Genomic DNA, 22,857 nt, shown 5'->3' on the forward strand with positions numbered 1-22,857 from the left:
ATCAAGGGGCAGGATGATTCACTCTTAATCATAGAGTGGGTTTTCCTCTCCCATCAAAGATCCAAGACCATCACTCAGCCACAAGAGCTGATGGCTCAGCTGATTCAGAAGGCAAGGATGAGGCTGCGTGAGCTGGCTGGTTGTGACTTTGCATGCATTTACCTGCCAATCAAACTTTCTGAGGAGGGAAGAAACTCTCCTGAAAGGATGACCAAAGAGATGTTTGAGCACTTGCTCCAGTGCAATGCCAGCCTCCAATTGTCTCTAGACAGCTACAGTGGACAAATATCAGTCCAGGGCACAGCTCATAAGTTGTTCAATGAGGAATTCCACCTCATTCCTCGAGAGAAGAGGAGTAGGAGACCACTCAAAGCACTCACAGTGTTCACAGATGCGTCAGGGGCCTCTCATAAGTCGGTGATGACTTGGAGAAACCCACAGACTCAGCATTGGGAAGCTGATGTGGAGTTTGTGGAGGGCTCGCCCCAAATAGCCAAGCTGGCTGCAGTTGTGAGAGCCTTTGAGAAGTTCTCGGAGCTATTTAACTTGGTAACAGACTCAGCTTATGTTGCTGGGGTAGTCTCTAGAGCGGAGCAGGCAGTGCTCAAAGACATCGATAATGAGCATCTCTTTAGACTGCTCTCAAAGCTAATCTATTTGGCTTCACATAGAGAGCATCCTTTCTATGTGATGCATGTGAGGTCACACACCGATTTGACAGGCGAGATTGCAGAAGGGAATCGTAAAGCAGACTCTTTTGCAGCCCCAGCTGAGAAAGCATGCCTACCTGACATCTTCCAACAGGCAAAGCTGAGCCACCAGCAATACCACCAGAATGCTCCAGGTCTGGTCCGTCAGTTTCAGCTAACACGGAGTCAGGCTCGAGCCATCGTGGCCACTTGTCCCAGCTGCCAGCTCCAGGCCATGCCATCACTGGGTATGGGGGTTAATCCCCGAGGCCTTGGCAGCTGTGAGGTGTGGCAGACAGACATCACACACATTCCTAGCTTTGGACGCCTCAAATATGTCCATGTAAGCATTGACACATATTCAGGTGCAGTTTATGCCTCTGCCCATGCAGGAGAAAGGGCTGTGCATGCCAAACAACACCTAGTGCAAGCCTTTTCAGTGTTGGGAATACCTAGGGAAATCAAAACAGACAATGGTCCAGCGTACACGTCCAAGGAGTTCCTGGAATTTGTCCAGCAGTGGGGAGTGGAACATAAAACTGTCATCCCCCACTCCCCCACAGGCCAAGCTGTGATTGAGCGTGCACACCAGACGCTCAAACAGGTTCTAGCTAGACAGAGCAGTTCAACTGGGTGGATGTCTCCACAGCAAAAGCTGTGCAAAGCCTTATTCACTATAAATTTCTTGAATTGATCATTTGAAAATATGAGTCCTTCTGTGGTACGTCACTTTAACAGCAGTAAACAGTTCAAGTTGTCTCAGCATGCAGCAGTTTTGATCAGGGACCCAGAAACGTGGGAAACCAAAGGTCCCTATGAGCTGGGAACCTGGGGAAAGGGTTATGCATGCATATCCACTCCCTCAGGCCCTCGGTGGATTCCCCAGAAGTGGGTCAAACCATTTGTTCCAAAGAATCCAGCTCCAGCAGAAGGAGATGAGAAGCAAGTAACCATTGCTTCGAAAAGAAGACGCCGCCAGAAAGAAGAGAAAAAAGCTTTATAAAGGACTACATTCCGGCAGACAGAGACTCATAACATGTTTTAAAATGTTTGTTTTTCCTTTTAGAGAAAACCTACCCTCCACTCAACCCAGTGATGAACCCTTTTCAAGTTAACAACCTAATCGGATGAACTGTTCAGAGGCTGGGGGTTTTCTGGGTGGTGGACCTCTATAGTTAAAACAATTCTGTTATTCTTTGTTATTCTTTTCCTTGTAATAATGGCGTTCGGGATCCTACGATATTTAATTTTCAAGGCCATTAATGGTATCATTCCGTCTACCTCTGTAGTTAATCACATAGAAATGAAAAACATAAAACAATCTAATTCTTCCGCCAATTATCAATGGTGGACAAAATCATAATTCGAATCAAAATAAATAGAATATCCTTCCCTCACTTAAAAACAAAAAAACGGGGAGATGTTGTAACCGAAAACCAGGGGTAGAAGGAATGCTATAACTCTTTCTAGGGTCCTATATCATTGGCAGGAAAGCCATAAGGGCCTCTGTCCTCCCTGATCTCTCCTGTTACCCCATGTGTCCACATCCTGTTGGCTTCTTGCCAAGTCCCCTCCCTGACCTTTTCCCTAGAAAAGTCTGTTAGCAGAGACCCTAACCCTCTTTGTCCCCTCTTTGTTACGGAGTCATCATGCAATAAACAAGATCCCTGAGAAAGACAAAGAGCCTCTTTTGGATTCCTTCGTTTATCTATGTAGCACCCTTTAGCTCCCTCGGAGTAATTAACTAGGAGGGAGTTACAGGGTGTTTCACTCGTCTTTTATAATTTTGATCTCCCAACAGAGAAAAATGGAAGGAACTGTTTATTTCATAAGCAAAGTACTCACACACATAAGAAATTGAATAATATGAAACAATGAAACCTCTTGTTGCTTTTAAGATATTGCAAATTCAGAAATTCCTTCTGTGGTTGGAGAGAGTACTTTTGTGGGGTGTGGCTCAGCTCACTCAGTCTCTATCAGCCCCTCCAGTTCTGGAATGCCATGTCTTGGCCCTGGTGGGACACAGGCGTGAGCACTTGGTGTTCTTCTGGGTGTTTGCACCTGAGCAGGGCTGAACAGTTCCAAGAAAAGGAACAGCCACAGTCCAGGGAACTTCTCTGCCTCAGATAGCTAAAAAAACAACTAAAAGCAAAGGAGACAGCTCTCTCCTGCTCACTGTCCATGCTGCAGAACAACACGCACCAAGAGAGCAAAAGAATTCCAGGGAAGTGAAGATGAAACTTCAGCCCACACAAACTGTGTGTGTGTCTTTCCCCTCTTCATTCTCGGAGCCAGTCCTAAAGGTGCAGAACTTTTTTCCGGGCCAAACAGATGGATGGGGATATGTTACAGCACGAGCAGTTGGTAGGTTGCTGCAAGCTTCCTGAAGCATCCCCATGAAGAGAGCGCTACACCAAGCACACAGCAAACACCACACTCACACACAGCAGCTGGTTACCTGAAATGGTGGAGGAAGGAAGGGTCTTTGTATGGGTTTCCAGTGGTAGTTTATTTCACCTACACACTGAAAGAGTCCAGGGACAAAAGACAGGAACAGGTAGAGGGTCCAGGATTATATACTGGTACAAGGAGGAGGAGCCAAACAGCCACATCCAATCACCTGAAGGCGTGGGCAGGTGTCACGGTGTGACTTGGGTTTGCTAACCTTAATATATTTAATTTTTTTTAGAGGCGGGACCCAGGAGTAGAGACAAGGCAGGCTTAAAACTTAGAAAGGTACAAGAAGAAATTTATTAATAACACAAAAAATATTCAGAATAAGATCCCTAGATTGTTTCCTCCTCCCCTTCATTCAACATTTCTTACCAACAAACATACAGAGAGCACTTCAGTCAGTGATACATTCAAATAATCAGTTCAGTTCTCTTAAGAGAGAAAAGTCCCTTTTTGGTTATGACTTAGGGGGCGCCTTCACCTTCACAATCCACATCTGCCAGGGAAAAAATATTGCAGATTATGATTTTCCTTCCATTTCTGTCACAGTCCTTTTAGAGCTGTGCAATGGGTTATGTCACACACATGGGGTACTATTAAAGGCAGGCTGCTGAAAAAACAAGATTCTCTTCATCTCCTTCACTACCAAATGTCTCTGTCTTTATTTTAGTCCCAGGACAGAGAGAGTTTCACTTCCCGAGGCAAAAAAAGTCATCTCTTTCTCTATTAAATGTCTCTGTTCACATTTCAGTCCCAGAACAGAGAGCTATTTCTCCAAGGCAAAAATAAGGTTCTTCTTCTCAAGCACCCAAAACCTCCCCAAGTATATTTCACAGTTTAAAGGAATTTTAGTGAAGTCACAATCCCCTTAGCCCACAAAAAGGTTTTCAGCTACTTATCAGTTCGCACCTTTTCTATCTCTTCCCACCAGGAACTTTATCTTCATTGCGCTGACTTCTGAAGTCTCCAGGCTTTATTCCTTCCCATTCAGGAGAGCTTAGAAAAAATCGCTGATCTTATCCAGGCATGAAGAAGTTACAATTGTATCCAGATCGTGAAGAAACAGCAGGGGCAGCTGGAGGCCTCTTCTCTCAGAGCGAGAAGGGAAGGGGGAAGGGAGAGCCTTTGCTGGCTCCCCGATCCCCCCTGCTCGGCCATGCCACGTGGAGAGGGGAGCTCCGGGCCGCGTGGGGCCATGCGGTCAGGGAGGGGGGGCCGGGACCATGCGGCTGGGCTGGGCACCCTGCAGAGCCAGGGCCGGGGTCCCAAGCCGGGCCCCCCGCAAAGCCGGGGCACTGGGCTGGACTCCAGGCCAAGCCTAGAGCTGGGCCGCAGCCCCCCGGCCAGGGACCACCACCCCCGGAGACCGGAAGCCGAAAGAGAGCCAGTAAAGCTGATCCGCTGTGATTTGTGAAAGCGAAATAACTTTTCATTGGTTTCTCGAGCTGTCCATCACCAAATCAGCTCTCTGATTGGTGGCAGCAGCCCACAGGGGAAGCTCCCAGAGACGGGAGAGCCCCTCCCACTTTTCAGCTTCAAGGAGCCTGCTCGGAGGTGAATCCACCCCTCCACCCAAGCACGTGAAACCAATACAATGACCTAAGAATATCCTTAATCATAACCTCAGTTGCCTGCCCTTCTGTGCAAAGGAGATGCATCCTCTTTTTCTCTCCCAGGTTCCCCCAAACAGCTGCATGTGCAGCAAGGCCAGTCAGTTTCCTTGCTGTCTCACCTTTTTGCACACTAGGACAGAATGCTCCTTCTCCCTTAAGATTTCTTCCTGGACACCTTTGTCTTTAAGGGCTGTTTCACTTAAAAAATCAGTACCTCATTTGGTACTCTCCAAATCTGTATCATGAATGCAGGCCAAAGTCCGCTCTCCCTTATGTCTGGGGAAGAAATATTGTTGATGCCCTCCTTCCACACAGTATTGAAAACTCCATTATTTCATGGTCACTGTACCCCAGGCAGCCTCCAACCACCCCATCTCCCACCAGCCCTTCTCTGTCTGTGAACAGCAGGAGGCAGAGCTTTCCTTGGCATTGGGAGTTTTACCAAAATTTCGGTAACGTAAAAAACTCCTTAACACCAATGCACCATTAAAAAGCAGCATTCTTTGTTTGGCTGGATGCTCAGGAGACAGCTCCTCCTGAAGCTGTGCATGCTGAGTAAAGGAAAGTTTCTGCACACATATCCATTGATTATCCTGGACTAAACACACATATGATAATAATTTTCCCCAGATCATTAATATATTTCCCCTCCCCTCTACCCATGTGTTCTGTTCTGGGAGTCTCTCTGGTGGTCCCTGGTGGTCATGGACCCCAGTGTTCCAGTCAGCCTGGCTGAGCTGGCAGGACACTGAGGCTGGTGAATTCCAGTTCCCCTTCTTACACAATGGGCATTGTGTGGATACCAGAGGCTAGTGGTTTTGGAGAACAAGCATTGTGTTATCTCACCTGGGTTAGGCAATTTATCACCTGGTAACATGAGGTCACAGAGTGGGCTATGACATCACAGAGTGGGCTATGGGAGGTCACTGAGCAGCTATGACATCATAGGGTGTGTCTGTGCCATGACAGAGCAGACTGTGACCTCACAGGGGGCTCTGTGACATCCCAGCAGGGCTGTGTGAGGTCACTGGCTTGGTCACTCTGCCCCAGCCCCCCTCACAGTTTCCCCAGAGAATTCCAATGCTGTTCATGCCCAGCAGGGTCCCCTGTCCCTCTGTATCCCCCAGGTCCACCCGGACCCACAGCCTCCCCCAAGGATGTTCCACAAATCAACCCCAGAGCCTGACACAGGGACAAGGGGCCACGGCTGTGTGACCAGGACATCAAGGACATGGATTATCCAGGTCACTGGGGCCTGGTTTGGGTTCCCCAGGGCAGGGAAGATGTCTGGCAGCTGGAGCAGGGTAAGGGAAGGGCCTCCAAGGTGGGGCTGGAGCCCTTTGGCTGTGAGGAGAGGCTGAGGGAGCTGGGCATGTCCAGCCTGGAGCAGGGAGGGCTGAGTGGCTCCTCATGCCAGCCTGGTAGTGCCAGCCAGGAGCTGATGGAGAACACAGAGCCAGGCTCTTCACTGGGGGCCTGGGGGGAGACAAAACACAATGGGTGGAAGGGGAATGAGGAGAGATCAGGATAATGTGGAAAACCTTTGTTCCCATGGGCTCAGACAGGCTCTGAGATGCTGCCCCATTCCCTGGCCTTTGGGATTTTCAAATTCACACCAAAACAAGCTTTAAATCACGTGGTCTGACACAGTTTCTAACAAGTTGGGCTGCAGACTTGCTGATGTTCTTTTCCAACCCCAGCTCCCTGATGATCCCAGGAACGTGCTGCTCCCCATTTTGGAATGGGCTAGAGCAGATGTTTATGGGACAGGAGCCCTCTGGGGTTGTAGCAGACCTGCAGCCTGCACAGTGCACAAGCACATCTCATAAGCTGGGGCATTTGAGTACTTGAAGAAATGTCAAAGTTTTCCCACCAGGAGAGTACAGAAATTTCCTGGAACTTTACTGATGGCAGGAGAAGAAATACTGATCTCCCCTTCTACCTGTGTTACCACCATACTGTCTATTATTTCATGTCCTTCTTCATTTGGGTGATTCTACCTCTCCTGTTTAAATGGCCATGGCTAAGGACATCTCTTCACTAGACCACGTGGTTCTATGGCCATCCCATTGCTCCCAGATTGCCTCCTCCAGTTGTTCTCTAATGTTCCACAGTAGTCAACATATTAACTGTGTCTACATCTATCACAGAATCACCCTTTCTAATGTCTTTGTCTAAAACTGTTCCTGAATGGAAATCCCTTGTGCATGAAGGACACATCAGATAATGCTTTGACATTGCACAGAGCTGAGGGAAGAATTTTAATGTTTATTAAAATTATATCATTGTTTTTATCTTGGCCATGAAGAGAAACCTTCCTGTGCCTCTGAGTCTAACCAGTTCCTGAACCCAAAGGACACAAACCTGATGAGTTGTGGCTCCCACTGCAGTGGTGGCACTTGCACCTCCCTCCATCCCCACAGCAGAGCTCCCTTGTCCCAGAAAGTCCCTGGCCATGCAGTGATGAAGGAAACAGGACAGGCTGTGGGGATCAAGGGCAGGGCACGGCCAGGGATTTGGGGTGGCTGTGAGCCCAGGGCAGGAGCCGGCCCTTGGCCTTGGTGAACCTCATCCCATTGTCCTGGGCCCATGGCTCCAGCCTGTGCAGATCCCTCTGCAGAGCTTTCTGCCCTGCAGCACAGCCACCCTCCCACCCAGCTGGGGCTCACCTGGCACCTGTCTGAGGGTGCCCTCGATGGCCTCGTCCAGATCAGCAAGAAAGAGATTGAACTGCCCTGGCCCCAGTCCTGAGCCCTGGGGATACCCCTGAATGTGGCTCCAGTGCCCAGCACTCCTTGGGCCTGGCCATCCAGCCAGATTTCCTACCCAGGGAACAGATGCTGCACAGGCTGATGGATCAAGTTCCTGTGAGCCCAGAATATTGGCATTAGTGCAGCTGTAGCTGTGCACAAGAGAGCTCTTCAGCCACTTTCTCTCTTTTCCTCCTTCTGGGCATGGATGGATCTCCTGACTTCAGTGTGTGACTCGTGTGTGCAATGCGGGAAAAAACACAGGACTTCTGGACAGCAAACCAATATGATTTTGCAGAAGCCCATGTATTGTTTTCAATTCACTTTAATTATACATTTCTAGAGCCATCACCCATGTGGGGACACATTTTACAATTGGTAATTTTAGGGCATTGATCCACCCATTCAAACCCCTAAAAGTCTGTAATTTGCAGTCTTCAGGATATTCATGGCCTTCTGTTATCTTGAATTTTCTAATCTTGGTATTTTGTGTTTTCAACTTCTTCTCTCCTGATTTAGTATAATTTAAGTTCCAGCGGCCTTGGAGGGGGGTTTCAACAAGTTATCGAAAACTCCTAAAGTTTTCTCACCCCAGTGCACCTGTTATAAACACTGGTCTAAACTAAGAAACACACAAAAACAGCTAGCATGTGAAAGAAGCATTTGAATGAACAGTAAAATATGCAAAAATAACTAGACAGCAAAACATAGCAATTGAATAGAGATTTTGGCTGGTGCATGCAAGGCCCAGATTTGAACAGACTTGTCCACTGTGGCCTAAACCTCTTCCAGCATTACTCCAGTGCAAAGAGCAAATCTGGGCAGAATCGGGGCAGGGACGGTTTGGGGTATCTTGGGATCAGCACTGGGCACGAACGTGTTTTCCATTGGTCTGAGACTGTCTGCTGTGGGAAGTGAATGCAATATGCAGCATGTTTTTATGGATCTGTGCCTTCCCTTGGTTTGTTTGCTCACAATATATGAACATCCCTCTGTGTCTCTGGCAGCTCCTTCTGCAAGGAAAGCAGCTGGGAGTTGGTGCCAAGGAGCTGAAAGCTGCAGGCACAGCCTGGAGTGGAGGAAGCTCAGATTTGCACAAGGCTGCTCTGAGTGCCAGGGGTTGGATGGGGGAAATGGTGGGGTGGGGGTAGGGACAGAGTCTGATTGATTGTCAGCCATAAACGGTTGTGATTTTCATATCTATTCAGACTGCATTAGGAGGTGCTGGGAATTAATGTCAACTGGAGATTGCTAATATCAGTGTATAAACAGGAAAGGAATCAATGTGGAAAAGAAAAGGCCTTGTCTATTTTTGTTTTTAAATTAAATATGTTATAAATGGAATGAAAGCTTAGACAAGTCCTGTCATATGCTCCGGTTTCTGGCAGTAGCTCTGTTTCCGGTGATCTGCAGCCCAAATTGCTCTTGCTCACAAGCTCTTTAGAATGGATGCTTAGGTCTCTTCTAAACTGAATTATTTACTGAATGGAATCAACATAGACAGAGAAGAATCTTTAAATGGACTACTTACTGCACAGGATAAACAAAAGAAGTACAGATAAATACAAACATAGTGCACAATAAAGTTACCTATAATACAGCTAGTGAAGAAATAGCTGATATCAGGAGTCAATGTAATTTACCACTGAATTGATGTGAGAGTACACATGGAGCCCTTTCACTCAGCTTCCAGAAAAGGAAACACAAAGATGCATCCAGACTTGGGAGAGGAACTCAACCCGTTTGCAGGGACTATGCAGAAGAATTCTGCTTTGTTAAAGTTTTGTGTGGCTTTTTTAGTTTGTAAAGTGAAGTGTGAGTCACTGAGAAATTCAAGGCTTATCTCCCTTCAGCTGCTCTTAAGCCAAGATATTCATGGTGAGCTGGGAATTCCACCTGCCTGGCACCAGAGAGAACTCAGGACAGGAGAGATGTCCGACCTGGGTAAAATCAGCAATTCCTGAGAGGGGGAAGAGGCCCTGAGTTATGGCCCAGCTGATGGACAGAACAGATGAGCTCTGCTGGGCCACAGGGGATGTCCTGCTGCAGGAACCTCATGGAACCAGGGGTCCATTGTGACATTGTGATGCCTCATGGGACCAAGGAGACCATGGTGACACCAATGAACCTCATGGAACCAAGGGTCCATTGTGACAGATCAAGGCTTCACAGAAACAAAAGGAGCATTGTGACACCATGGGGCCCATGGACCGAAATCTCCATCGTGACAGAACAGAACTTCATAGAACCAAAGGGGCCTTTTTGACACTGCAAGGCCTCAGGGAACCAACGAGTGCAAAGGTCGCAAACATTGCTTGCAGGATTCTGTTTTAGGGAAGTGGAACATCCTTGGTGGAGACTTGGGTTGGCACACACCGAAGGAGTATGTCTGCAGTGGGGAAATTTAGAAACCTGAGATTGCTTCCAAAACCACAAAGAGAAACACCCTCTTTGAGTTCCACCAGTTCTCAGAGATACACCGGAAAGGAAAATGTAAAGAACCTTAAAAAACTGAAATACATAGTGGCATTAATCCCCACTCAGTGTTGTTATTGAGAATGGCTCTCAAGAGACTAATTAAAGCAGATAACTGGAGGCCATGACTGCACAAAGCTCTCAGAGACTCCATGGCAAAAGCAAAACCCAAAGTCCTCTGAAAAACCTGCAGTCCCTGGGAGCATGAAGGAGCCCCCAGGGCCATTCCTGACCAAGGCTCCCCAGGGACTGGTCCCAGCAGATCCCTGAGGCCACTGGGATGTGGGGAGATGCTGAGGGCAGCACAAGGGGTGACAGTGCCCAGCCTTGCTGGGGCTGTGCCAGGAGGCCCCAGTGCCTCAGGACAAGGTGTCTCCTCCCAGCCCTTGGTGGCACACACCCTGCTGTGCCCCAGGGCACCAAGACTTGGCTTCTCTTTGTCCCCACCTGTTATATCTGCCTCCAAATTCCTACTCTAACTGGAACCTGGGGACACTTTCTCAGTTGTGTCCCTCAGTGGGAACATGAATTGTATCAGAAACTTTGGAGTTCAATTCTGAGTGAATTCTTGACAGGTTTCCTAACAAACCATGGCTCTGCCTTGATTTTCCTCTGGTCTGGTGCAGCTCATCTCGAAGATTATCAACTCCAGTTATGGAGAAATACATCAAAGAACTTCTGAGAAACACACAATTCTATTTTGAAGGGTGTATTTTTATATTGTTGTCTTTAGAGCAGAGGTGACTGCAGCATTCTGTGTCTGATATTGATCCAGGGTATCTCCTCAGGAGGTCTGGCCTTCTCAGAGAAGCTGTGCCTTGAGGTCTGATCCAGCATGGACAACCTTGCTCCACATTCCCCTGGCTGCACTCAGAAAAAGAGATGTTTATCTTTTTTTATTTTATTTTTTATTATTTTTTAAGCAGTCTAAAACTCTTGATTTCCCCCACTGCAATCAGACACACTCCTCAGGTTTGTGCCAGCCCAAGGTGCCACCAAATCCACCCCAGAGCTGCCCTGGGCCAGCTCTGAGGGTGGATCATCATCCCAACCTGCACTGGCCACTGCCGGGGGCTGTGGCCATGGACACTGCACTGACCCCACTGCTGGGTTTGGGGGCCACGGCAACCGTGAGAAGTTCAAGTTTCCTTGGAAACACTGGGGAGGACTGGGACATACTGGGAACACTGGGAACCCTCTGGGAGACAGTGGGACATACTGCGGGTGATACTGGGAAATACTGGGACAAACTGAGGACACTGGGAACATTGCTGAGACCTCTGGGGGACACTGGAGCTTACAATGGATGACACTAGGGGGAACTGGAAGGGACTGAGAATAAACTCAGGTGTATTGAGTTGGACTGGGGTGTACTTGGGATGAACTGGGTTGTACTGGTTTCCTGGTTTAGGAAAAATTAGAGGAAAATCTCCAAAGGAGCTCCCCAAAAAACTAACCCCCAAAAACTCCTCCCCTCCCACCTACGGGTTTGGGAAGAATTTCCTCAGAGGAAAAGTGGAAAAACTTGTTTATTTAGCAAAACACACAGAAAAAAACACTCCCCTACACAAGAAAAAGAACAGCCACCGGTGATGCAGAAAAACTTCACTTGTCCGAGTGGATGCAGCCGGTGCTGGGAAGGGCAGGAAACGCGTATTTCTTGTCACGAAGGTGCAGCGTCCGGGCTTCCTTGATGTTCAGGGTGCCCAGGATCAGGTATTACTAGCTAATAAGCGAAGGAAAAGTAAAGCAAAAACGGCAGAAAAAGCGCAGGAGCTGGGGAGTTTGCAAGCGGCAGTGGCAGCAGCAGCAGCAAAGGGCGGGGTTTGCTGGCTGGCCGGCGGCACATCGTGCCCGGGGGGAGGGGGTGGTGCTGCCTGGCTAGACAAAACAAACTCTCCAGGCATGAGCAACACACGATTTGGGGATACAGAGCATTGCGACGTCACCCCAGGACATTCCACCCTTATCTCCATATCGTGAACAGGCTCAAGAACTTAATAAAATAAACATAAATAAAAAAAAACACAAAACAAAAAACTCCCATTTCACTTACTCAGTCCATCAACACTTACACATTTCCTCTCATTTCACTTACTCAGTCCTTCAATACTTACATATTACTTTCTGTCTCACCCCACAATCAGATCTGCTTGTGGTACGCATCGTGTCGTTCCATCTTTCTGAATTATCCACCATGTGCATCCTGGTCCTTAAGCAAAGACAATCCCACAAATGGGTTTGCCTGTACTCGAGGCAGGATTAACCCATACTGCCCTTCCTAACAAACCTCTAACATGGGCCACTGGGACTTTATCTCCATCCACTATATTAAGGGAGTCAGACTGGGCAGGACCTTCTTGGTTGGTGGCATACCACTTTGCTGCCTTGGACTCCAGCTCGTACTGCAGCTCCAGCATATCTGGCACGGCAGCGCTCAGCGGTGGAGTCACTTCATTCAAGGCACGATAGTCCATGGTCAATCTGCATTCTCCATCAGATTTTTGCCCAGGCCAGATGGGACTGTTAAAGGGTGAGTGGGTTTTGCTGACCACCCCTTGTCTCTCCAGCTCACGGATCATCTTATGGATTAGGATCACAGCATCTTGAGTTGTTCTATATTGCCGGCGATGTACTGTCAAAGTGGCAATTGGTACTCGTTGCTCCTCTCCTTTCAGCAGTCCTACTGTAATCAGATTCTTGGACAGTCCAGGCAAGGTGTTCAGCTGCCGGATGTGCTCTGCCATCACAGCTGCAATCTCGAATGCCCACTTAAGGCCTTTTGGATCCTTAAAATACCCACTTCGAAGGTAATCTATGCCCAAAATACATGGGGCCTCTGGACAAGTCACAATAAGATGTTTCTTCCATTCCCTTCCAGTTAAACTCACTTCAGCTTCCACCAAGGTGAAGTCCTGCGAGCCACCTGTCACACCAGCAATAGAAACAGATTCTGCCCCCACGAATCTTGACGGAATTATAGTACATTGGGCACCTGTGTCAACTAAAGCTCTATACTTCTGTGGTTTCGATGTGCTAGGCCACCGAATCCACACAGTCCAAAAGACACGGTTCTCCCTCGCCTCACCCTGGCTAGAGGCAGGGCCCCTCTAAGCCTGTTTATCTTTCTTTCCTGGGGCATGCATCTTAGAAGTTCCTTCGAGAGGGTCAGACATGTCATTATCACTATCATATTTGGCACTTTGGGTACGGGCAACAGGAGCAGCTCTCCTTCGGGTGGAACTTCCTCTTTCAATCTTGCCTTCCTTCAAATCCCTCACCCATTGTGCCAGAGCAGCCGTAGGCTTTCCATCCCACCTCCTCATGTTCTCTCCAGAATCCTGCAAGAAAAACCATAGCTCGGCCTCGGGAGTGTACCTCCTCTCCCCATCGGGAGAATGTCTGCGTTGGGTGCCAGGACGTCTAATCTGCACAGCTGAAATTTGGAGGAGGTCCTCCTTAATTTCCTCCCTGAGCCTCTTATGATTTTCCTCTATCTTGTCCTCTAAATTTTGTAAGCGTGTTTCCACGGCGGCGATTCTGGCATGGGTTGGGCCATGCACAGCATCCGCGTATGCTCGGAGCTTCTTCGCCATGTCAAGCACTGTTTCATATATCTCTTCCCACTTCATTACTGCTAAGGCAGAGGCATATTCAGATGGCCCGAGTCGCACAAGCTTTCTCCACATAACCGGGGTTCATGGTACCAGGTCCAAATTCCTAGTTGTTGGATCATCCGAAAAAATAATCTCCACTACCGCCATCTCCCTCAGACGTTGGATCCCTTGCTCTATGGTTTTCCACTGGGTCTGCTGCATATACAGGACATCGGCACACAGATATCTTTGTGCTACGTTGTCTAAAACACGTGCCCAGAGGCTTTGAGGGTTAGCCTCCCTCATCATTCCTTGATCGATGACCGGATCATGAGATAGGGATCCCAAATGTCTCACTTCAGTGCCATCTAGGATGGTATCCTTGCCTGCCGCATCCCAAAGCCTGACCAGCCAACTAATTATGGATTCATCAGGTCGTCTTGTATAATCCTTTCTTAAACCACAAAGATCTTTTAGGGAAAGGGACTCATTATTGGTTTCTGATCTCACACCAGTTACTTTGACTCTTGATTTTATATCAGGAGGCGTTGAGGGTCCTTCTCCTGCATCCTCATCATCATCCTCCAGTGGCCCATCGGTCTTCTTTGTGCACTTTCCACTCCTTGTACTAGTAGCCACAGCCATGGATTGAAGCTTACTTTCTAATTTCATCCCTGTCCTCGAGCCTGGGGTGTTAACTACAGCCTGAGTAGCTGGCATAGTAGCTACGTTATCTCCCTGTTCCCTTTCCTTTGTTTGTTGTTCTACACTATCTAACAGGGTACGATAAGCATACACCAGAGCCCAACTCACTGTAGTGATTTTTTTTTCCTTAGGGTCATCCTGACACTTCTCTCTCAGGTATTTTGCAACCTCGACTGGATCCTGAATCTGTTCAGATGGGAAGTCCCAGACTATAGGGTCAGAAAATTCTTTTAGAATTTGGCCCATGTTCTCCCATTTCCCATTCCTCTCAAAATTCCTTCTGCTTGGCTTTACTCCTAAATCAGGAGTCTCACCAGCCCCTCTGGAAATCTCAGCCTTCATTTTATATAAGCTGCAGAGAGTATAGAAAAAACTACTAAATTAAATACCAGTAGAATGGTTTCCTTAACATTCAGGGAGAACTGAACATTTTCTAACAGAGATGTAAATGATTCAGAGGAGAAGGAAAATAAAGGCGAATAGTCCTCTTTGCCTGCTTCTCCTCTAATAAATTGAGTGCAGACACAAACCATGAATTATACATCCCTGAAGCAGATTCTAACATTCTTATGAACCTACTGCAAATCAACACAACCAAGCCTAGCCCAACAAATATTTTGGTTAATACCCCTTTAATGCAAAAACTACGTATTAGGGACAACACTGTGGCTATCTCTGGATAAGAGAACAAGCCCAAGGACCACAGGGGTATTAACACTTCAAAAAGCTCTAAAGACCAAATATACAGGCAGGCTTCCACTCTAAAAGCCATTATGGACTCGAAAAACATACCAATACCAACACAAACAATTGAAAACAAAATATTATTAGAGTAAGGTTTTTTCCACTTTCTCTGGTTTCCCCGTACGTGCCACCAAATAAATTGTCCAAGTTTAGGACAAACCTGGCGGGAAGCCTCCAAAGGAGCCCCCCAGAGAATAAATCCCCCTCACAATTCCTCCCCCCACTGGGCTTGGAAAAATTTTACTCGGGGGGAAAAGTGGAAAAAACCTATTTATTAAAAAACACAAGAAAAACACTTCCCAGCACCAGGAAAGTACAATCTCAGATGACAAAAAACGATTTCACCAAACTGAGAGACAGTCGCTGCTGGGAAGGGAGAAAAAGGTTCTTGGGCAGGCTTTGGAGGCAGTCTCTGATGTTCACGTCCCGTCCGGAGCTGGTACAGATCTTCGAGATGAAGAGGAGAGGGGGGAGGGGGGGTAGGGGCGAAAGCAGCAGCAGCAGCCGAGGAACAACAAGCTGGGCAGAAAGCAGTGGGGCAGCAACAGCAGCAACAGCAGCCAGGGGTAGCTAGCAAGTGGGGCAGCAAGCAGGTGGGGCAGCAAGCAGCAGCAGCACAGCCCCGGGGCACCACCCCCCCAGGCGGGGGAGAAGCGGCACCGGCTGCAGCTCCATGCAGACAGAGAGGTGTGCGGGCGGGAGAGGAGCAGACACAACACCAACCCGGGACACTGTTGCAGATGAAAATTGCTGGTGCCATTCTCAGCTTTAACTCCTCTTTTGAATGCAGACAGATGTTCCAGGTGTGTTAAGTAGTTGCTGCTAAATGTTCATGCAAAGCTTTTGTATCCTCATGGAACCAAGGACACCCTTGTAACACAGCAGGGGCTCATGGAACCAAGGAGACAATTGTGACAGTTCAGAGCCTCACAGAAACAAGGCTCCATTGTGACACTGAGGGGAATTGTGGAATCAAGGCGACCATTGTGACACAGCCAGGCCACATGGAACCAATGGTCCATTGTGACAATGCAGATCCAAGGAGACCATGGTGACACTATGGGACCCCATGGATCCAAGGGGCCACTGTGACACTCAAGTACTTCATGGAACCCAGGGTCCAGTGTGACATAGTGGCACCATTGGAACAAGAGAACCATTGCTGAGAGCACAGAAACTCATGGAACCAAGGGACCATGGGGAAACAGCAGGGCCACATGAAACCAAGGAGACCTGTGACATTTAGGAGCCCTATGGAACCAAGGGTCCATTACGGCACTGCAGAAACAAGGAGACCATTGTGACACTATGGAAGCTCATGGAACCAAGCAGCCATTATGACACTCCAAGGCCTCATTGAACCAGGGAGACCTATTGTGACACTCCAGAACCTCATGGCACTAAGGCTTAATTCTGACACAGCAGGGTCCCATGGAACCAATTGTCCATTGTGACAGTGCAGATCCCAGGAGACCATGGTGACATTTTGGAAGCTCATGGAGCCAAGGGTCCATTGTTACAGTCCAGAACCAAGGAAAGCATTGTGACAGTACAGAACCTCATGGGACCAAGATTCCATTGTTATGCAGTGGGGCTTCATGGAACCAAGGAGCTGCTGTGACACAGCAGGGCTGCATGGAACCAATGGTCCATAGTGATACTGCAGATCCAGGGAGACCATGGCCATACCATGGAACCTCATGGAACCAAGGGTCCAGTGTGACACAGCAGAACCTCTTGGAATCAAGGCAATCATGGTACACTATGGAACCTCATGGAATCACAGATCCAATGGAACACTGAGGAGCCTCACTGGAACAAAGGACATCATTGTTGAGACTGAAGCTCATGGAATCTCTGGGGCATTGTGACACTGCAGAGCCTCATGGAACCAAGGGCACCACTGTGACACTGAGGAACCCCATGGAACCAAGCAGCCATTTTCATACTGCACAACCATGGAGACCATTGTTGACAGTACAAAACCTCATGGAACTGAGGGGCCATTGTTGTACAGCGAGGCCTCATGGAACCAAAGGGCCATTGGGACACTGTGGCTCCATGGGAACAAATATTCATTGTGACCCAGCAAGGCTGCTTGTAACCAATTGTCCATTGCAATGCTGCAGATCCAAGAGACACTATGTCAGTTCATCAACCAAGGGGAAGTTGTGACACACCAAGGCTTCGTGGAACCAAGGAGAGCATTGTGGCAGTGCAAAACAATATGGACTCCAATAGAACCAAGGGGCTATTGTGGAACTGTACAAGGGACATAATGGAGTCAAGGACAGCACTGATACTGAAATGTGCTGGATAGAGAGTTTGGAGTATTCTTTATTACAGCATGGTGGTCAGTCTAGTAATCCTTCATCCATTTGTGTGTAATGGGCATCAGTTAAACAGTGACTTATCACACACGCTGATTATGTCCTCATTAGCTATCCCCACTTCCTTTGACTTTATTTGACATAGTGGTATCCATTATCACAAATCCTTATGTGGTTCATCGGGGTCTGTCTTCAACATCTGGCAAAGGTGGCTGTTCCTCGATCCCTGCTTTTGAATGATGGCAATCTCCTTGCTTTGCAGAATTTCTGCTTTATCAGCAGTCTTTCAGAGCTGAGCTGTCATGTTGCTTGCATTTTGAATGACTTCTGCTTGCCTGAGTGACATCTTTGATCTGTTTCTCCAAAGCTGTGCACTTCTGTTCTACGCTCCTTGATAAAACTAAATGTTCTCTTCTCCTGTCTTTGTCACAGTGCTCACCCCACATGAGACATGTCAGCAATCCCCTCCAACCCATGGGCTTGGGGTGGGAAAGTGTTCCTGAGGGAACAGGGATGGGACAGCTGGGCTGGACTGACCCGAGGGATGTTCCGTTTTGTGTCACATCATAATCAGCAATAAACTGAGAGATGTGGGGGGAGCAAAGAGAATAGGGGATTTATTAATTTTTTATGACATTTTTCTTTCAGAACACCACCTACATTTATGCCCTTGTGTAGTTTAACATTTTCCACTGATAGGAGATTTCCTGTGGATTTGTTTGCTTCTGTTTGTAGTATTTGCTCATTGTAGTTGGTTCGTTTGTAGGGGCTTTTTATTGTGGGTAAGTTTTGCTTTGTTTTGTATTTTTGGTCAGGTTTGTCCTTTTTCCCTATTTACTTTCTTCTGATACATAAGTTTTTTCTTCCTTTTCATGTTGCTTGGTTTGCACCCGATGTCGAGCCAAATTTACCCAACTCAGTCATCTTGCTCCATTATGTTTTGCAGTCATCATTAACTGGATGGGTTTGGTCACAGACTGCCTTCAACTTGGGAGCATCCACAAAGGGATTGAAAGTGCATTTCATGCCATTATAGAGATAATAGAAATGTTCCCCAGTGTGGTCAAGGTCTGGTCACGGAGGGATGTCACCAGGGAGTGGCTGCCAAGGGGACTCTGTGCCATGGATGACATTTGTCACTCATTGATCAGCCAAATTCCCACCCACCCCATGTTCCACTCCTGCAGCCCAGCTCTGTCCAGTCTGGCTCTGAGGAGAGCACAGCAGACCATGTCCCAGGCCTGGCTAAAGTCTGGGCACACAACACCCCCTTCTATTCCCTCCCACGTGGGTTCTGCAATCCCTGCCTTGTGTCACCAGTACCTGGAATGGCTGCAGGAGGATTTGCCACATGCCCTTCCCTGCTGAGCCTGACCAGTCTGTGACTCTCCCAGTGCCCCTCCCTGCCCTGTTTGCAGACTGGTTCCATGTCTACCCTTCCCAAGTGCTCACGACCATCTGGGATGGCTCTGCCCTTTCCAATGGCTTTGAGAGAGGTCTCAGAGTGACACTGCCCAGCCTTCTCAACATCCCTGACACCAAAGGCCTTTTCCACATCCCTCACTTCCAGGTCAGTGCCCAGAACACAACACAGCCCTGTCCAGGTGCTCAGGGTGTTTCAGAAGGGAGGCAGCTCTGATTTCTCCCCACAAACCCCCACCACAATGGTCTCTCTGTGCAGTCCATGCCTGTCCTGAGCATTTTTTCCTGGAGTCCTCCTTGCCCAGGCTGTTTCACTGTATTGAATGCTAACCACAGCCCAACAATGAATTCAGGTGGCTTCCCAGCGTTTAGTGGCCTCAAGGCACCATTTGTGCCACCAGAACTGTGCCAGCCCCGAGTGCTGATGATGGTGTTTGTGTTCACTCGGGTTCATGTCCCCACACACACACGATGCACTGCTGAAATCTCCTCAGTACAGAGCAAACTCAGACTGCTCACTGGTCACTTGGTGTCCCTCCATGCAGGGACAAACAACCTCCTGCAGGTAGGGAAGAGGCCAGTGCTGGGTGTGGTGGTTGCAGGGGCTGGTGTGGGACAATTGCCCTGGGGCACCTTCCCAGGCTGTGGCCAGAACAAGACACAGCCCAGGCCCTGCTCTGCTGCTCCCTCAGGTCCATGCCAGGAGCTCTGGCTGTGCCAGGACACTGCTGTGTGCCCCCTGCACACTGCCCCTCTGCCCCAGGCACTGGGCTTTGCTTTGCATTCCTGGAGCACATTGCTGACAGCAGCTCTGGAGGAGAGCAAAGCCTTCCTGCCCTGCCCTCAGGAGATGCCCTTTGCTGATGGAGGTGCTGTGCTGGAGCCCAGCTGTGTCCCAGCAGTGCCCATGGCCTGTCCCTGCCTGTGCTCACAGCATGGACACGCAGCAGGACAGTGACCAAGCTGCCAGAGCACTGCGGCCTTACAGCCACAGAAGGGCTGGCAAGGAGAGGGTGGAGTTGGGAAGAGCAGATGTGGGAAGAGCCAGGGCCATTGTCCCAGGCTGTGCTGCTGTGATGGGAGACTCTTCCCTCCACCTCAGCCCACAGGCTCTGCCCTGAAGAGACAGAGAAGTGCTGAGGAAGAATCCGGGACACACTGGTTAGGGCATGTGCTTGTCTTTATTTAAATGCATAGGGAAGAGGACCTCTTGAATATATTTTTGTTTCAAAGGGTAGATATTAATGTAGAAATGAAAAGCGTTATGTTACAGTATTTTTTAAAAATCAGATCAACATTAGAAAAAGTAACTGAAGAAAAAATGGACAAATAAGGGCGGAAAAATGGCTGAGATTGTAACGAGTTACATTCTAAAGGCCCTGGTGCAGAAAAGAAGGAGTGCAACACTTCTGAAAACATAGAGTCATCAGTTTTCTTAGGCCACCTATGAGCTCCTGGTTCCTCAGGCTGTAGGTGAGGGGATTCAGGGCTGGAGGCACCACTGAGTACAGAACTGACAGGGACAGATCCAGGGAGGGGGAGGAGATGGAGGAGGGCTTCAGGTAGGCAAATACTGCAGTGCTGATAAACAGGGAGAGCACGGCCAGGTGAGGGAGGCAGGTGGAAAAGGCTTTGTGCCGTCCCTGCTCAGAGGGGATCCTCAGCACAGCCCTGAAGATCTGCACATAGGAGAAAACAATGAATACAAAACAACCAAGTACTAAGGAGGTAGCAAAAGCAGACACCCCAACTTCCCTGAAGTAGAATTTTGAACAGGAGAGTTTGAGGATCTGGGGGACTTCACAGAAGAACTGGCCCAGGGCATTGCCATGGCACAGGGGCAGGGAAAATGTATTGGTCGTGTGCAGCAGAGCAGTGAAAAAGCCACTGGCCCAGGCAGCTGCTGCCATGTGGGCACAAGTTCTGCTGCCCAGGAGGGTCCTGTAGTGCAGGGGTTTGCAGATGGACACGTAGCGGTCATAGCACATCAAGGTCAGGAGGCAATATTCTGCTGAGATAAAGAAGACAAAAGTCAATAGTTGTGCAACACATCCTGAGTATGAGATGTTCCTTGTGTCCCAGAGGGAATTGTGCATGGCTTTGGGGACAGTGGTGCAGATGCAGCCCAGGTCAGTGAGGGCCAGGTTGAGCAGGAAGAAGAACATGGGGGTGTGCAGGTGGTGGCCGCAGGCTACGGCACTGATGATGAGGCCGTTGCCCAAGAGGGCAGCCAGTGAGATGCCCAGGAAGAGGCAGAAGTGCAGGAGCTGCAGCTGCCGCATGTCTGCCAATGGCATCAGGAGGAAGTGGCTGATGGAGCTGCTGTTGGACAGTGCTTCCCTCTGGCCATGGTGAGCTGCCAAGAGAAGACAGATTAGTTGGGAGAGGTTTCCTTGTGTCAATCCTATGCTATTTTCTTACATATTTACTCAAAATTGCTTCTCTTACATTGGGGAAATAACTTTCACTTTGTTCTTTTATCTTTCAGGTCGGGGTTTTGCTTTCTTTGAAGGGACAGAAAACCTCTTTAAGCATTGCTCTGAGCCTGAACACTGGGAAGCCCAGGGGGAACACAGGGGTACTTGTGCCCGAGTATAGTTAGATCTGCTGGTCCCACACAGCTGCCCTTGGCTCATATACACCTGCCTTTACTTCAGAATGACTGCATTTCAAATGTGCCATAAAAATAAAGAAGAGCTTTTGAAAAATCTGGTTTCAAAGCAACATTTTCTAAACCGACATTTCTTTCCCTGTGCAGCTAGACAGGATGGGATATCCAGGTTTGGTGTGGCTCTGGAGTTGTTCCTACTGGGAGCTGTTTCTCTGTATCCAAGCCTTGTCCCTACCAGTGCTCCCAGAGCCCAGCCCAGCCCTGGGGGCTCAGCTCTGCCCTGCACACCCCTCCCAGCACAGGGCACTGCCCAGGGGCATCTCCCTGGCAGCAAGGCCTTAAGGGCAGCTCTGATAAGCTGCAAGCCAGGGTGCTGCTGCTGCTGTCTGTAGGCACAGGAGGGTGAGGAGGCACTTTGTGCGGGAGATGTGAGGCAGATCTGCTGATGCCCAGAGGGACAGTGCAGGAGTCTCAGTGACACAGACACACCTGACAGCCCCTTTCCCTTCCCTTGAGGAGAATGCTGGAGAGCAGCCCTGGCCATGCAGCACCATCTCCACATCAGGAGGAATCTGCCCTGATGGGGGTGGCTCCTTCCACCTCCAACTTCTCCCCACAGTCCATGGGGAGCTGCCAGGCAGGGTGAGAGCTGCCCCTGGCAGGTGGCACATGCCCTGGGCTGGCCAAGAGCCCTGAGTGCTTCAGGAGCTGCTGTGCAGGACAGCCCTGGGCAGCCCTGGCTGCAGCCCCAGCTTCAGCCCCTGCAGCCGTCCCTGGCAGCAGGAGCCATCCTGCCCTGTCCCTCTGACGGTGCCCAGGGCAGCCCCGCTCTGCAGCACATCCTCCTCTTCCTCTGCCTCTGAGAAACTGGGAGAGTCCTCCTGACATATCCCCCAGGCTGTGGTGTGTCCTGGATGCAGGAGATCCCACCAGGAGCACAAGACACCTTGCCCTGCACCCACAGACTCACCAATTCGAGGATTGTGAGGATGTTTCCCCAAGTGAAGTCTCAGCTCAATGTCTTCCCAGTCCTGGTTGCCTTTAGCCTGTCTGTGCATGGCTCCTGTCCCCTCAGTGCCTGCAGCCAGTGCCCTCAGCCCTGCTGGGATGGGAGAGGAGCTGCTCTTCAGCAGAAATGTCTTTTTGAAGCTCTTCTTGATTTACCTTGGGAGCTGCATCTCTGCCAGGAGCCCAGCCCAGCTCAGCAGCACAGACACAGCACAAGGACTTTAACGACCATCTCAGGGCTTTGGTGCTGTTTCCATCAGACTCAGTCCCTGAGAGAGGGTTTAATAAACTTCTCAAGGCCTCAAAATCACAATCAAGCTCAAAAGTTCCTTGAAGTTTTAATGGGCCCCACTGAGGAACACCACTGAGAAAGTGTCCTGTGGTTCCAGTTACAATAGAACACTGGAGCAATGATGACAGGAGGATATAACAAGGGAAAGGTGTCTCTGATGCTGACCAA

The 22,857-nt window shown here is 49.0% G+C and overlaps 1 protein-coding gene across 1 annotated transcript; it reads right to left on the reverse strand.

Annotated features, from left to right (window-relative positions):
- Nucleotides 1-20,148: 20,148 nt before the first annotated feature.
- On the reverse strand, nt 20,149-21,060 carry LOC130265956 (olfactory receptor 14J1-like). Its single transcript, XM_056515297.1, has one exon. It carries the CDS (start codon nt 21,058-21,060, stop codon nt 20,149-20,151), a length of 912 nt encoding a protein of 303 aa, XP_056371272.1.
- Between the last annotated feature and the right edge of the window lie 1,797 nt (nt 21,061-22,857).

This window comes from Oenanthe melanoleuca, unplaced genomic scaffold (genome assembly GCF_029582105.1).
Source record: "Oenanthe melanoleuca isolate GR-GAL-2019-014 unplaced genomic scaffold, OMel1.0 S001, whole genome shotgun sequence".
NCBI lineage: Eukaryota > Metazoa > Chordata > Aves > Passeriformes > Muscicapidae > Oenanthe > Oenanthe melanoleuca.